Raw genomic sequence first — 16,330 nt, forward strand, 5'->3', positions numbered from 1 at the left:
TAAACTAGGAGATTTATTGAGGACTAGATCTGTGGAGCTTTTGACCAGTGATCCAGAACCCTACAAAAAGTTCAGAAACAATCTAAGGAAGGCCATAGTGAGAGCAAGAAGGCAATTCCCTGTGAAGTCAGAGACACAATTGGCTGCATGACAATCGAGGTCAGGTTTGCATGCCATAACGCTTAATAAGGAAAAACCTAACAGCATAATGGCAGAGAGGCTTCAGTTCCCCAATAAGCTCAAGGCCTTCCTTTCACACATGTCCTATAAGGGAATATAACATTATGCCTATGCCCACAGCATCTCTATCTTGGAAGATGATGTCAGAACATCTTTCAAACGGAGAACCTGGTCCCTGATGATGGGTGTGACATGGTACTGTGCTGATCAAATAGCTGGAGTGTTCAAGGACATTTTCAACCTCTCACTGCTGCAGCTGAAGGTTCCCACCTGCTTTAAAAGAATGACAACTGACCAAGAAGAGCAGGGTGAGCTGCCTCAGTAACTATAGCCCAGTAACATTCACATCTACTGTGATGACGTGGCTAGGCACAGCTCAAACACTAGCTATAAATTCACCGATGACACCATTCCTGCTGGCAGAATCTTAGATGGAAGGAACAAGGAAGCGTACAGTACTGAGATAGATTGGTTGGTTGTGGGTGTTGCAATAACAATCTTGCACTTGAAATCAGAAAGGCCATGGAATTGATTGTGGATTTCAGGAAAGAGAAGTCGGAACACATACCAGTCCTCGTTGAGAGATCAGCGGTGGAAAGGGTAAGCATCTTCAAGTTCCTGGGTATCGCCATCTCAGATGACATATCTTGGGCACAAACATATTGGTGAAATCACGAAGAAGGCAGGCCAGCAGCTCTTGCAAATTTCTGCAGATGTATAGTGGAGAGCATTCTGACTAAGTGCATCACAGCCCAGTATGCAGCCTCCAATGCACTGGATCACAAGAAGCTACAGAGGACTGTAGACTCAGCCAGCTCCATCACAGGCACAGGAGAGTCACAAAAGGAAGGCTGACTTGGTACCACAAAAATTGATATCAGGACAGATAAGAGGCAGTACACTAGGGAACATGCAGAAAGGGTTAGTGAGACAATTGCAGAGTGTAGGGATGATATTGCTATTTTGATGTTGCTAGTGTGTGTGGATACTTCAATATACCTACCTGGAGCATGTAGCTGTGATAGTCTTTGATACGATGCTGCCAGAAGTTCTGCAGTGAAAGCACGCTGCCAATGCCCACTTCGTGGAACACCTGCTCCATCACATCTTGGAATGGGGTCTGGCCAACCTGGGCCTCCCGATCCGTGGCAAAGCGCAGCAGCCGTGTGAATTTGAAGTAGTACTCACTGGCGACATCAGTCAAGGTTTCCAGAACCCCCTCATGAGCGGATTCGAATCCTGCATGGGCCAGAATGGTGGCCACCGACTGGTAGAGGAGCTGCCGGCAAGAGGCCCAACTGAGTTCAGTCACAGGTTCGCCTTTTCCCCTAGGGATGCAAACCAAAATTGTTAGAGCTACTCATGTCCCTCCGGCAGGTTGCAACATTGCTAACTGCATCAAAAATCCCAAATGTAAACCACAATTTTTTTTTTAAAACCACAACACTCAAGTGTTCAAATTATAGAAAGTGTCTGGATTCACAAGAGATGCAGATGCTGGAATCTGGAATAACACACAGTTGAAGGAAATTAACATGTCAGTCAGCATATATGAAGGAAAGTGGACAGTTGATGTTTTGGGTCAAAACCCCTTCATCTGAACTCAAGACTCTAGATGAAGAGCCTTGAACAGAAATGTTGACTGTCCATTGATGCTGCCTGATCCGTTGAGTTCTGAAAGTCACTGTCATGGTCAAGGAAATAAGAACTTAAAATCACCAAAATAAGCCGTCTAGTCTTACTTAGGTACGATTTTAAAAGTGAAATCAATATTCCTTTTGTTGGTAAGGGTATTAAGGGATCTGAAGGTAAATGGGAATTTAAGATAAAGAGCAGAAATCCAGTTTAAAGTAAAAGAGAGAAGAGTGGTAGAACAGCCTCCTGCTGTTCTAACAAGTCTCCAATCTAACTTACTAACAAATTGATACATCCAATTTTTTCTTTTATTGATGAAATAAGAAAATGCTTGCTTTTCTCACCGTTTACTATTCACGTAATAGTTGATGTGCAAGTCAGCAAGAACAAAAGCAAAGTGTGTGAGCTAGAGATTAAACAGCTAAAGCTGTGTAGCTTTTCACCATAAAGCACTGGCAGTCTTTCTCTGACTTTTTCAGCACTGTGCTAACAGTTACAGGAATGATTTGAGAGGTTATTTGGAATTAAGTGTGACGTATTCAAGATACTGTAACACATCTGTCTTTCTAGGCATTCTCATGAACGATTTTGTTAACACAGCCCTCGAGAACTGGAGGGTTTACAGCCAATATTTTAGTGCATGGTATAACAAAACATACTTCCAAACTTTAGGGATTTCTTAATGAATCTGACCCAGGATAGGGCATGTATCTCTTCCACAGGGCTATAAATTGATATACTTTCGTAGTAAACAGCTGTGTCCCAATACAGGATCAAAGTGCCAGTTGCTATTTCCGATTAAAGAGTAACATTGTACAATCTGTGTAAATCATATATACTCAGTGGCCACTTTACTAAGTACACCTGTGACATCTGCTTGATAATGCAAATATCTAATCAGCCAATCATGAAGCAGCAACTCAATGCATAAAAGCAGCGGTCCCCAACCACCGGGCCGCGAGGAAATGGTATGAGTCAGCTGCACCTTTCCTCATTCCCTGTCACGCACCGTTGAACTTGAACATAGGGTTGCCAACTGTCCCGTATTTGCCGGGACATCCCCTTTATTGGGCTCAATTGGTTTGTCCCGTATTTCCCCCGCTAAGGTAGAGTGTTCCTATGAAACCTTTCATGCTGAAATGGCGTGAAGCGAAGAAGCAATTACCATTAATTTATATGGGAAAAAATTTTCAGTGTTCCCAGACCCAAAAAACAACTTAACAAATCACATCAAATAACACATAAAACCGAAAATAAGTAACACTAACATATAGCAAAAGCAGGAATGATATGATAAATACACAGCCTATATAAAGTCGAAATAATGTATGTACAGTATAGTCGGGAAGATGAAGGCAAAACCAATTTGTGGAGGAAAAAAATCGGCACGTACGCGCATGTGCATATCACGTGCGCACGTCATGCATGCACACACAGGTGCCCGCGCAAGGCTTCATGGTCGTGGTAGTCTTTCCTGGGGTAAAGTGTCCCGGGATTTTACTGCTACTTTTGTCCCTTATTTGGGAGTGAGAAAGTTGGCAACCCTAACTGTAAAAGACATGTTGAGGTGAGTTTAACTCTACTTGAACACCCACCCTCGGTCAGCTGGTCCGCAAGAATATTGTCAATATTAAACCGGTCCGTGGTGCAAAGAAGGTTGGGGACCCCTGCATAAAAGCATGCAGACATGGGTAAAAAGGTTCAGTTGTTCAGTCCAAACACTGAAATGGGCAAGAAATGCAATCCAAGTAAATTTGACCGTGGACTGATTGTTGGGGCCAGACGGAGTGGTTAGACACCAACAATGAGTAACTCAGCAAGCGCCAATCTCCAGGGGTGTTCTCATACAAGAGCTCTAGAGTTTGCAGATAACAATGTGAAAAACAAAATAAGACATTCAGTGTGTGGCAGTTTTGTGGGCAAAAATGTCTCGTTAGTATGAGAGGTCAGAGAAGAATGGCCAGACTGGTTCAAGTGACAGTAACACAAATAACCACACACTACGACGGTATGCAGAAAGGCATCTCTGAACAAACACGTTGAACCTTGAAGTGGATGGGCTACAGCAGCAGAAGACCACGAACATACACTCAGTGGCCACTTTTATTAGGTACCAGAGGGTACCTAATGAAGAGGTCACTGAGCGCATATTAGTTCAAAGCCAAATAAGCTCACTACAATCATCATCCCAAGCTACAAGGCAAGTAGTGTTGTTGTGCAGCATTCCCCATTGAACAGCCCCACAAATAATTGCATGAAAGCTAACAAAGAAATGGTCAAGTGATACTCAACATAAAATTGTGAGATTTATTGGAGTAAGACCCCAAGGGAGGCCTCGAGTATCACCCTATGGTGGCCTGAGAGAAAAATGAAAGAAAGGATCAGAATACCATCAAAGTGATGAATAAAATTCTGGGCAGCAACTGACCATAGACAAAACAAACGACTGGAAGATCAACAGCAGACCGACCTAAGTATTTCCAGCTTTCAGGTTTCATTAATGTTAGCTACTTTTTGATCATTGGATCATGTGTACCATTTAACACATACAGGAGGCCAACAGATCCACTGGTACAACATTGGCTTGTGCACTTCCCGATTCTGTATTCCATCAGCCACCTCTTTGTCCATTCTCCTAATCTGTTCATATCATTCTGCAGACCCCTTGTATCCTCAGTACTGCCACCCCTCCGCCCATCTTTGTATCATCTTAGGAGATAATGGTGTCTAACAGCGACTCCTCTGCTTGCATCTTCGGAAACAGCTCTATTTCTATCTTTACTTTTCAGGGTTCTTTTGAAGACCCTGATCTGGAGTTACATGCTGACTGCAGTTCTTTGAGAGAACAGGACCCGCTCTCGGGGTTTCACGACTGGCTGCTATTTGATATACCAAGGACGTGGCCTAGAAGACTGGCGCGCCTTCCGGGTTTCGGGATTTCATGGCTCTGGAGGCGGGCGGACTCGAGGTCGGTGCCTCTGCAGGAAATCGGAGTGTCGGGGGAGACAGAAGATCAAAAGCAGCAAGCTGGCTGCTGGCTGTGTGCCCAGGGACCCAAGTTCTTCGGGCACAGAGCTTGGAAAAGGTGACACAACAGACTTTCAACATTGTAAATCAGCGAGTTGTTTGTTATGTCTCCCCTCTCACTGGTTGTGAAACGGGGACACCTCTTTTTTCCTTATTATGGAGAGAGAGAGAGCCAGTGGTACGTCGGATTACTGGGTGAATGAGTAGTCTTTGCAGGAAATTGCAGGACAGACACAAGTCTGTGTCTTTATTGATGCTTGAGTGCTTGGTGGGGGGGGGTACTGATTTTTTTTTTGCTGCTGCTTACGCCTGGGGGGGGGGGCTCTGGAGTTCTAACATTTAACTGCCATTCATTTTTTGGGGCACTCTTCTGTTTTCATGGATGGTTGCCAAGAAAAAGAATTTCAGGATGTATATTGTAAACATCTCTCTGACATTAAATATACCTTTGAAACCTTTGATCTTCAAACCTGGTCACAAAGCCATTAATTCAGTCATACAGATAATTAACATATAACATGAAAAGTAGCAAACCCAACACCATCCCATGGGGAACATCGCTAGTTGCCAGCAGCCAGTCATAAAAGGTCCATCTTTATATTCCCACTCCTTGCCTTCTGTCACTCAATCTTATCCATGCTAGTACTGTTCTTGTTATACTATAATTTCCTATCTTTTGCCTCCTTCCCTTCTTAGAGTGGAGTGACATTTGTGATTTTCCAGTTCTCTGGAAATGTATCTGACTCTACTGATTCTTGAAAGATTACTACTAATGCCTCCCCAAGGTACTCAGCTATCTCTTTCAGAACCCTGAGGTGTTTACTCCTATCATGAGAAAAAGATTCTGACAACATATGCCTTTTATAATTTTGTACACTTTTGTCAGCCTCCTTTGCTCTGGGTAAAACAAGCCTCTTCCCATTACAAAAGTCCTTCAATCCAGACATTCCATTTTTTTCAATTGTGTGGCAACCAGACTGCACATGATACTCTAAAAGCAGTCCAGCCAGTGTTTTGTAAAGCTGCAACATAACATCCCAAATTTTATATTCTATGCACTAACCAATGGAGGCAAGCATGTTGTACACCACCTTTTCTGCTTATGTTGCCAATTTTGGGAAAGCATAGATTAGAACAAAAAAAGTTCTCTGCTCAACAACATCCGTCAGCGGTTTAGCAAATTTCCTACCCTGCTGTATTACAAATTTGGCTGCTTTTCTCAAAGAGGTAATTCCACCCCCACCCACCCCCATCCTTCACAAGTCCAACAGTATCCAGAGCAATATTCCTGTTTGAGAAAGGAACAACCACTAGGGAGTCCTGCAGTATCAGCCTATACATACTCCCTTTGGCGGTGGTCACTCTTATCCCTTCTTTCTGGAGCTGTAGTGTGACCAACTTGCCAAATGTACTATCTACAACATTTACTACCTCATTGGTGAAGATACTTGCTGAAGAAGTTTCAGACCACAGCTTCAATAGTTCTAAGTGATTGACAATTGGACATTTTTTCTGCAAGAAAATTCACAAAGAACATTGCAAATGTCCCTGATATCAATAATTCTGCAGGATGAGCATACACAGCCCCAGCTTCTCTATCCTTTTCCTACGTATTGTATGATACTTGGCCCATGTACTCCAATTTTGACCCCCTCCACCGTCTCCTGAGAAGTATTGCTGGCAATGAAGCCAAGGTGTTGTGTTGATAATGACAATAGTAGAAGACCAGTTATAACAAATCACTTGGCCTAACTATACTAGGATCAATAAAGCAGATTCATGATCAGGGTAAGAGAAAAACAGATTGTAATAACATTGCAAGATTTACCTCTCCATCAAGTCTCTTGTTGAGTTCTGAAACACTACTTTTTTCTGCAATTATTACAACTCGAAGGGTATTCTATCTGAACACCTCTATAGATCATTCCCGCTAAGACAGCTCATTGTGGCTCAGTCAATAGCATTCAGATCTCAGTGGAAGTGTGGGTTTCAGTTCCATCACAGTCTAGTATTTTTTTTTGGGTGGGAGGATTGTCCCATCAATACAAGCTGGATAATTTAGGTCTGTACTCACTGCATTTAAGAAGAATGAAGGATGACCTTATTCAAATGCCTGACAGGTAGATTTTGAGATATTTTTACTCGGGGTGGCGGGGGGAAGCAACAAGATATATGGCTGGTAATTTAAAAATGAAATATGCCAAAATTTCTTCTCTCAGAGTGCACTGAATCTCTGGAATTCTCTGCCACCGATCATAAAAAAATTAAGGCAGAGTCAGTGACCACTTTAGTAAACCTCTGCAGATGTAATGTTGAACTAAAATGGACTTTGTTAAAAGTTGAGTTTATTGTAACATGCACAAGAATGAAAAACTTATTTGCAGCATCACAAGCATCAGATAAACAGCATTCACAAGTAAAACATAAATTTAAGCTTAAGTTATACACAATTTTTACAAGAACATACTGTAATTGGAACGAAACAGAATGCAAAGTCAATTTTACTGTAAGGTGATCAAATCGGTTATAGTATTAATAAACTGTACTGCTTGGGATTTTGCCAGTTGGTTCAAGCACCAAATGGTTAAAGGGAAGCAGCTATTCTTGAACCTGCTGGTGTGGGAATTCAAGGTACCGTACTTCTTGCCTATTAGTAGTTGCAAAGAGATGGCATGACCTAGATGGTGAGGATCTTTGATGGAAGTTTTGTCTTCCTGAGGTAGCACCACCTGTAGACAATGATGTACTGGGCAGAGTCCACTACAGCTTCTGTATGTTCCTGCACATCTGGTTGCTGCACCACACTATGATTCAATCAATCAATCAGGATAGTTTTAACAGTACGTCTACAGAAGTTTATTGGACTATTTGATGACAAACAGACCTTCCTTAACCTCTTAAGAAAATAAAGACTTTTGATTGCATCTATGTGTTAGGCCCAGGAGAGTTCATCGGGCATGTTTGACACCCAGGAATTTAAAACTGTGGATCCCCATTGTAGATTTACACATGTTCGTCCAATTTCCCCTTCCTGAAGTGAACAATCAACTTTAGTTTTTCAGACTTTGGGAAGTTGTTTTTGTGACACCACTCAACCAGTTGACTTATCTCATTCCAGATAACTGACTCATCGTTAGCTGCAATTTACCCAACAATAGTATGTTATTGGTGAATTTGGAGATGATGGCTCTAATTTTTTTGTTCTAATTGCATTTGCTCGTGTAAAAAAAAATGAAGAACTTATGCTTAACATTTTGTGAATGCTGTGTATCTCATGCTATGTGCCTGTGATGCTGCTGCAAGTAAGCTTTACCATTGCTCCTGTGCATACGTGTACTTGTGAATATGACAGTAAGCTGGACTTTGACTAAATATCTGGAAGACTGAGGAACTGGCATGGAAGAGGAACTGGTACAGCTAGCATTGATCAGCCATGATCATACTGATTGGCAAGCAAGTTTGAGGGGCCTGGTAGTCTACTTTTGCTCTTATTTTCTTCCACTCTCTTCTCCAGTTCAGAACTGGTGCAATGCTGAGGGAATACCACATCTTTGCTTATTTGAAGGTCGGTGGTGCTAAGGGAGAGGACTTCTTTCTAGTGACCCTCAACAGAAGAAGTTCTACACATTTGGTTGTTAACAGGTTCATCATTCTTGGAAGCGCCCACAGGCTGCTGAGTTTCCAACATTACAACATTGATTCTATTGGGTCAGACTGTATAAATCCAACCTTCTTTCGTTCAGAGCTCACCTGTAAAAATCGCTCTCTGGATCACTGTGCCTCAGCTGGAAAGGGAACTTTGGGGTCTTGCTGTCCACGGGCAGCAGCTCCTCTGGCATCAGCGGTGAGCTGGGGGCAGGGGGGAGGGTGTCTGACTCCTCAGCCTTCAGCCCGTCTGGCTGTGGTTGGCCCTGCGCCTGCGCGGCGGCAACCAGGCTCCGCAGTCGCCGGTTGTACTGGATCAACTGGATGGTGTGGACTGTCAGACCGCAGGGCTCGGATGGCACATCCAGCATAGTTGCAGGCCGGGGTCTGTCGGCCGAGGGCTGGTGCAGCGGTGGGTCTTGGATTTCCACTGTCCGGAACTCCCGCTGCAGCAGATCAAAAGAGCTCCTGCTGGGCTGAGAGGATGACACTGGGATCTCGCCCCAATACTTGATCATTTTTGCTCCCAGTCAAGTGAGGATTTGAATGGAGCAACATGCAAATTTAAATAAAGCAGAGTCTTCACTGAAGTGCAAAGGTTAACTACAGCAATTTGCTATGGCTTAATATTTGTCCAAGCAATTTTCTGGAACCAATGAGGAGAACTTAGTCAATAAACCAATGAGTCATTGATAACAGCTTGATAATGTGATCATAATGGATCATTCTTCTTCACCGTCAGCTGCACTCAGACTGGCCGAAATATCCTTGGTGAAACCTGTTGAGATGAGGGTATAGTGATTACTTTAAGGCTTCAGGCAACTGATTATCATAAAACATAGAATATTACAGCACACTACAGGCCCTTCAGACCACAATGTTGTGCCAATCTTTCAACCTACTGTAAGATCAGTCTAACCTTTTCCTGCAACATAGCCCTCTATTTTCCTGTTATCCATGTGCCTATCTAAGAGTGTCTTAAATGGCTCTAATATATTTGCCTCTACAACTACCCCGGCAACATGTTCCATGCACCCATCACTTCCTCTGTAAAAAACTTACCTCTGATATCCCCTGTATATAAAATTATGATGGGTATAGATAGAGTGAATGCAAGCAGGCTTTTTCCACTGAGGCAAGGGGAGAAAAAAAAGAGGACATGGGTTAAGGGTGAGGGGGGCAAAGTTTAAAGGGAACGTTAGGTGGGGGCTTCTTCACACAGAGAGTGGTGGGAGTATGGAATGAGCTGCTAGATGAGGTGGTAAATGCGGGTTCTTTTTTAACATTTAAGAATAAATTGGACAGATACATGGATGGGAGGTCCATGGAGGGATATGGTCCATGCGCAGTTCAGTGGGACAAGGCAGAAAATAGTTCGGCACAGCCAAGAAGGGCCAAAAGGCCTGTTTCTGTGTAGCTTTTTCTATGGTTTTCTATGGTTTCTATATATTTTCCTCCAATTACTTTAAAATTACACCCCCTCATATTAACTATAAGACCATAAGAACAGAAGTAGGCCATTCGGCCCATTGAGTCTGCTCCGCCATTCAATCATCGGCTGATCCAATTCTTTCAGTCATCCCCAATCCCCTGTCTTCACCCCATACCCTTTGATGTCCTGGCTAATCAAGAACCTATCATCTCTGCCTTAAATACCCCCAATGACTTGGCCTCCACAGTCACTTGTGGCAACAAATTCCAAGATTTACCACCTGACTAAAGTAATTTCTCTGCATCTCAGTTCTAAATGGACATCCTTCAATCCTGAAGTCATGTCCTCTTGTCCTCTTTCCCTACCACGGGAAATAACTTTGCCATATCTAATCTGTTCAGGCCTTTTAACTACTTTCACCCTGGCTAAGATCTCTGGCTATCTACTCGATCTATGCCTCTTATCATATTGTACACATCTATCAAATCAACTTTCATCCTCCTTCACTCCAAAGACAAAAGCCCTTGCTCACTCAACACATCCTCATAACACGTGCTCTCCAATCCACGCAGTGTACTGGTAAGTCTCCTCTCCACTCTTTCTATAGCTCCCACGTCTTTCATATAAAAAGGCAGCCAGAACTGAACACAATATTCCAAATGCGATGTAACCAGAGGTTTAATAAAGTTGTAACATTAACTTACAACTCTTGAGCTCAATCCCTCAATTAATGAAGGCCAGGAACACCTTATATTGTATCAAACTGCATAGCAACTTTGAGTGATGTATGAAAGTGGACCCAAAGACCCTTGTCTCTCCACACTGATAAGAATCCTGCCATTAACCCAGTATTGTGCCTTTAAATTCATCTTTCAAAGTGAATCACTTCCCACTTTTCCAGTGGAACTTCGCAGACCAGGTCTACATTCCATCAATATCCCATTGTAACCTATGTCAGCCTTCTACAGTATCCACAACACCACAAACCTAAGTGTCACCTGCAAACTGACTAATCCACCCACCCACTTCCTCATCCAAATAATTTATTTAAAAAATCACAAAGATTACGAGTCCCAGAAGATCCCTGCAGAAAACCAATGGTCACTGACTTCCGGGAAGAACATGCCTCATCTACTACCATCCTCTGCCTTCTGTGGGCAAGCTAATTTAGTATCGACTCAACCAAGTTTCCCTGGATCCCATGCTTCCTGATTTCCTGAATGAGCCTACCATGGGGGAACCTTATCAGACACCTTACTAAAATCCATATACACTCATTCACTGGTCTAACTGCACTAGTGTGTTTTGTCACATCCTCAAAGAATTCAATCAGGCTTGTGAGGCATGATCTAACCCTCACAAAACCATGGTGATTATCCCTAATCAGACTACAACTTTTCCCAAATGCTTGTAAATCTAGCTCTAAAAATCTTCAATAATTAGCCCACCACTGAAGTAAGACTCATTGGTCTATCAACTCAGTCATCCCTACTCCCTGTCTTGAACAAAGGAATGACAATTGCTACCCTCCACTCATCTGGTACTATTCCTGTGGCCAATGTGATCACAAAGATCATCACCAAAGGTGCAATGATCTCTCCTCTTGCTTCCTGTAGTAACCTAGAATATATCATGTGTGGTCCCAGGTACACAGATACATACCTATGCTAATCCTTTTCAAAAGTGTCAGCACATCTTCTTCTAATGTCGACATATTCTAGCATATCAACCTACTTTATGTTGTGCTCAAAAATATCAAGATTCTTTCCACTGCTGAATACTGAAGCAAAGTCTTCACTAAGGACCTCCCCTACCTCCTCCAACTTCAGGCACATTTCCTCTTCTATCTCTGATCAGTCCTACCTTCACTCTAGCCATCCTCCTGTTCTTCACATACTTGTAGAATGCCTTGCGATTTTCCTTAATCCTACTCGTCCAGGTTTTCTCATGCCCACTTCTAGTTCTCCAGAGACCATTCTAAAGTTCCTTCCTGGCTACCTTGTAACTCTGTAGAGCTCTGTCTGAACCTTGCTTTTTAAACTTTAAGTAAGCATCTTTCTTTCTCTTGTGTAGATATTGCACCTCCTGTCAACCACGATTCCTTTTGCTGCTCAATGGGACAAACCTATCCAGTACCCCATGCAACTGCTCCTTAAACACTCTTCACATTTCTGTTGTGCATTTCCAAGTACAATTGTTTCCAGCTTACACTCCCAATTTCCTACCTAATGGCATCATAACTCTCCCTCCCCCAAATAAATACTTCTCCATACCATCTGCTCCTATCCCTCACGAAGGCTAAGGTAAAAACCAGGAGGAAGTTGTTGTCACTGTCTCTGAAATGTTCACCCACAGACAGTTCTGACACTTGAGTTTCATTGCCTAGTACCAAGTCCAGAATGGGCTCTCCTCTAGTCAGCCTGATTATACATTCTGTTCAGAAGCCTTTCTGGACACACCTAACAAATTCTGCCCTATCTAAACCTTTTGCACTAAGGAGGTGCCAGTCAGCATTAAGGTAGTTGAAATCACTCATGACAACAACTCTGTTATTTTTGCACCTTTCCATAGTCCGCCTCTAGATCTGTTCCTCAGTGTCACAGAGCGGCTCAGTAAAAATGCAATTGTTCAGCAAGGCTGAAACGTTATCGATGAAATACGGCTTTTGGCGGAATTCAGCTGACGATACCCACAGGTATTAGCAGAGGCTCAGAACAACACACACTCTGAGACAGACAATTAGGGAGTTGGATCCCACTCCTGAGACTTCATTGCTTAATCCCGATAATGTACCTAGGGAGTGCTGCACTGTCAGAGGCACTATCTTTCCAAAGGAGACCTGAAACTAAGCTTCTAGGCAGAAGCAAAAAACTCCAGTGGCACTTCTTCAAAGAGCTGTTTTTTTCTAATCATACTTATCCCTCAGCCAACAACGATAAACAGGTCATCATCTCACTGCCGCGTGTAAATTAACACCAGCACATCTTATTCACAACAGTGACTGCAGTACAAAATACTTCATCAGCTGTAAAGCCTTATGGAGTGAGCTGGAGTTATGAAAAGCCCTGCAGGTCTTTATTTCCTTTTGCTTTTGAGCTAATCTAAGTCACAACAGCTGGTGGAACATAACCTCACAGGAATGTAAACAAAACCATAGATGAGGTTGACTGTTGATCACTATTCCTGAAAGAGCATCAGAACATTTTCATCCTCATAAATCATCTTCTCATTCACTACATTTATTAAAATATCATTCTCACCTTTTCCCTAATGGCTGTAAAGACATGAAACGGTACCTTCTGACTCAACTACCACTCTTCTTATAAACATTCCCGTTTCCATCTTGTGCCATCTCAGCTAATTATGAAGCAAATTACTATAGATGTTGGAAACCTGAAAATAAAGTGCTGTAAATACAAAAGTTTGTATAAAACTGTGAGCTGTAAGAAGGTAGAAACTGAAAAATATTTCCTCTTTGCAGGAGAGAGAGAGCGTGTAAGTCTAGAAATAAGATGCATGGTGTCTGTATAAGGAGGCAGATGGGAAGGCGATGAGCAGGGGTATTTTCTTCTCCAAATGCTAGGAACCTTTGGAATTCTCTACATCCTCTTTGTATCTCTGCCAAAGACATTTACTAACTCTACATATATAATACATAGGGCCCCCTTAAGGGCAGCATGGTAACATAGCAGTTAGGGTAATGCTATTACAGAGCCACCGACTCAGGTTTAATTCCGCTATCGTTTCTAAGGAGGTTGTACATTCACCCTTGACTGCCTACGTTTCTTCCGGGTGCTTGGGTTTCCTTCCACATTCCAAAAACACATGCGTTAGTAAGTTAATTAGTCACATGGGTGTAACTGGACAGCACAGGCTCATCAGGCCGCAAGATCTGATTCTGAATCTCAAAATAAATAAATAAATAACTCTTTGCCTGAGACAATGAAGAAGGCTGTTAAAGGTTTTTGGATTATAGGGGAATAAAGGGTATCAGGAATAGCAAAGGAGGTGGAGTTGAGGTTAAGATCAAATCAGCCATGATCCACTGAATGATGGAACAGGTTCGCTTACTTACTGCCCATTACTTCGCTGGCACCTAGGACAGTAATTAAGGTCCCCTCTCCATTCTGTCTGTACAGGAGTCTTCACTGCTGTTTCTGTAACAATTGTTTTTTGACCACTCAGGGTTGTTCGCCCTTAACTGAACCCCCGAACCTGGAGAACCAGTGGAAACAATCTTAGTTTGGCCTCTACCCTTTGACCTGTTTACCAAGAACCAAAGCACAAGGCCCTTCCTCCTGCCAACATAGCTCTCCGGTTAACTGAGGCATGCAAGCCTCCAAACCTTACATCAAGGTTGTGATCCTCTTGAAGGAGAACAGACTCAAGAGTGCCCCTTTTCTTACATTTGTATAGTTAGTAAATGTCTACAGCAGAGGTACAGAGAGGATGTAGAGACGATTATCTGGATGTTGCCTGGGATGGAACATTTCAGTTATGAAGAGAGACTGGAGGACAGGTTTGAGTTTACTTATTTAGGAGAGGAAGAAAGATCTGTGGAAGAATACAAAATTCAGAGAGGGATGGATAGGGAAGGCAAAAGGAACATTTTCTCCCCATACAGGAAGTGAGTTAAACCCAAAGCCATATGCTTAGAGTAACTGGTCAGAGGTTTATGGACACCCAGGGAGATTTTTTACACTGCTTTGGAAAGTGGTTGACAGAGAGGCCTCACTACATTTAAGAAATATCAGGGAGGAGCACGTAGGGAGGAGCAAATATCAGGTCTCATCACTGAGACCTGGCTAAAGGATGCATGTCTCTGGGAGCTGAACGTCCAAGGATACACGGTGTATCGGAAGGATAGGAAGGTAGGCAGAGGGGGAGGCGTGGCTTTATTGGTAAGAAATTATATTAAATCATTAGAAAGAGGTGATATAGGATCGGAAGGTGCAGAATCTTTATGGGTTGAGCTAAGGAATAGCAGGGGTAAAAGGACCCTGATAGTTATTTATCAGCTGCAGGGATGTGGACTACAAATTACAACTGGAAATAGAAAAGGCTTGTCAGAAGGGCATTGTTATGATAATTGTGGGGGATTTTAACATGCGAGTAGATTGGAAAAATCAGGTCGGCACTGGATCTCAGAGAGAGAATTTGTAGAATGTCTGCGAGATGGCTTTTTAGAGCAGCTTGTTGTTGAGCCCACTAGAGGATCGGCTGTACTGGATTGGGTATTGTGTAATGAACCGGAGGTGATTGGAGAGATTGAGGTGAAGGAACCCTTAGGAGGCAGTGATCATAACATGATTGTTATAACTGTGAAATTAGAAAAAGAGAAGCCGAAATCTGATGTGTCGGTGTTTCAGTGGAGTAAAGGAAACTACAGTGGCATAAGAGAGGAACTGGCCAAAGTTGACTGGAAAGAGACACTGGTGGGAAAGACGGCAGAGCAGCAGTGGCTAGAGTTTATGCGAGAAATGAGGAATGTGCAAGACAGGTATATTCCAAAAAAGAAGAAATTTTCAAGTGGAAAAAGGATGCAACCGTGGTTGACAAGAGAAGTCAAAGCCAAAGCTAAAGCTAAGGAGAGGGCATACAAGGAAGCAAAAATTAGTGGGAAGACAGAGGATTGGGAAGTCTTTAAAACCTTACAAAAGGAAACCAAGAAGGTCATTAAGAGAGAAAAGATTAACTATGAAAGGAAACTAGCAAATAATATCGAAGAGGATACTAAAAGCTTTTTCAAGTATATAAAGAGTAAAAGACAGGTGAGAGTAGATATACGACCGACAGAAAATGATACTGGAGAAATTGTAATGGGAGATGAGGAGATGGCAGAGGAACTGAACAAGTATTTTGCATCAGTCTTCACTGAGGAAGACAGCAGGATACCGGACACTCAAGGGTGGCAGGGAAGAGAAGTGTGCGCAGTCACAATTACGACAGAGAAAGTACTCAGGAAGCTGAATAGGCTAAAGGTCGATAAATCTCCTGGACCAGATGGAATGCACCCTCGTGTTCTGAAGGAAGTAGCTGTGGAGATTGCGGAGGCATTAGCGATGATCTTTCAAAAGTCGATAGATTCTGGCATGGTTCCGGAGGACTGGAAGATTGCAAATGTCACTCCGCTATTTAAGAAGGGGGCAAGGAAGCAAAAAGGAAATTATAGACCTGTTAGCTTGACGTCGGTGGTTGGGAAGTTGCTGGAGTCGATTGTCAAAGATGAGGTTACAGAGTACCTGGAGGCATATGACAAGATAGGCAGAACTCAGCATGGATTCCTTAAAGGAAAATCCTGCCTGACAAACCTATTACAATTTTTTGAGGAAATTACCAGTAGGCTAGACAAGGGAGATGCAGTGGATGTTGTATATTTGGATTTTCAGAAGGCCTTTGACAAGGTGCCAC

General features: G+C 42.8%; 1 protein-coding gene across 1 annotated transcript in view; it reads right to left on the bottom strand.

Moving 5' to 3' along the window:
* supt7l (SPT7 like, STAGA complex subunit gamma) overlaps nt 1-16,330 on the bottom strand; it is a 42,378-nt gene that overhangs the window by 10,978 nt on the left and 15,070 nt on the right. Inside the window, exons 2-3 of the mRNA XM_063040659.1 lie at nt 8,593-9,265; nt 1,184-1,508 (exon numbers count right to left, since the gene is read on the bottom strand). Of these exons, the coding sequence (XP_062896729.1) occupies nt 1,184-1,508; nt 8,593-9,005 (738 nt within the window). The 5' untranslated portion in view covers nt 9,006-9,265. The remainder of the gene's footprint in view (nt 1-1,183; nt 1,509-8,592; nt 9,266-16,330) is intronic.

This window comes from Mobula hypostoma, chromosome 2, assembly GCF_963921235.1.
Source record: "Mobula hypostoma chromosome 2, sMobHyp1.1, whole genome shotgun sequence".
NCBI lineage: Eukaryota > Metazoa > Chordata > Chondrichthyes > Myliobatiformes > Myliobatidae > Mobula > Mobula hypostoma.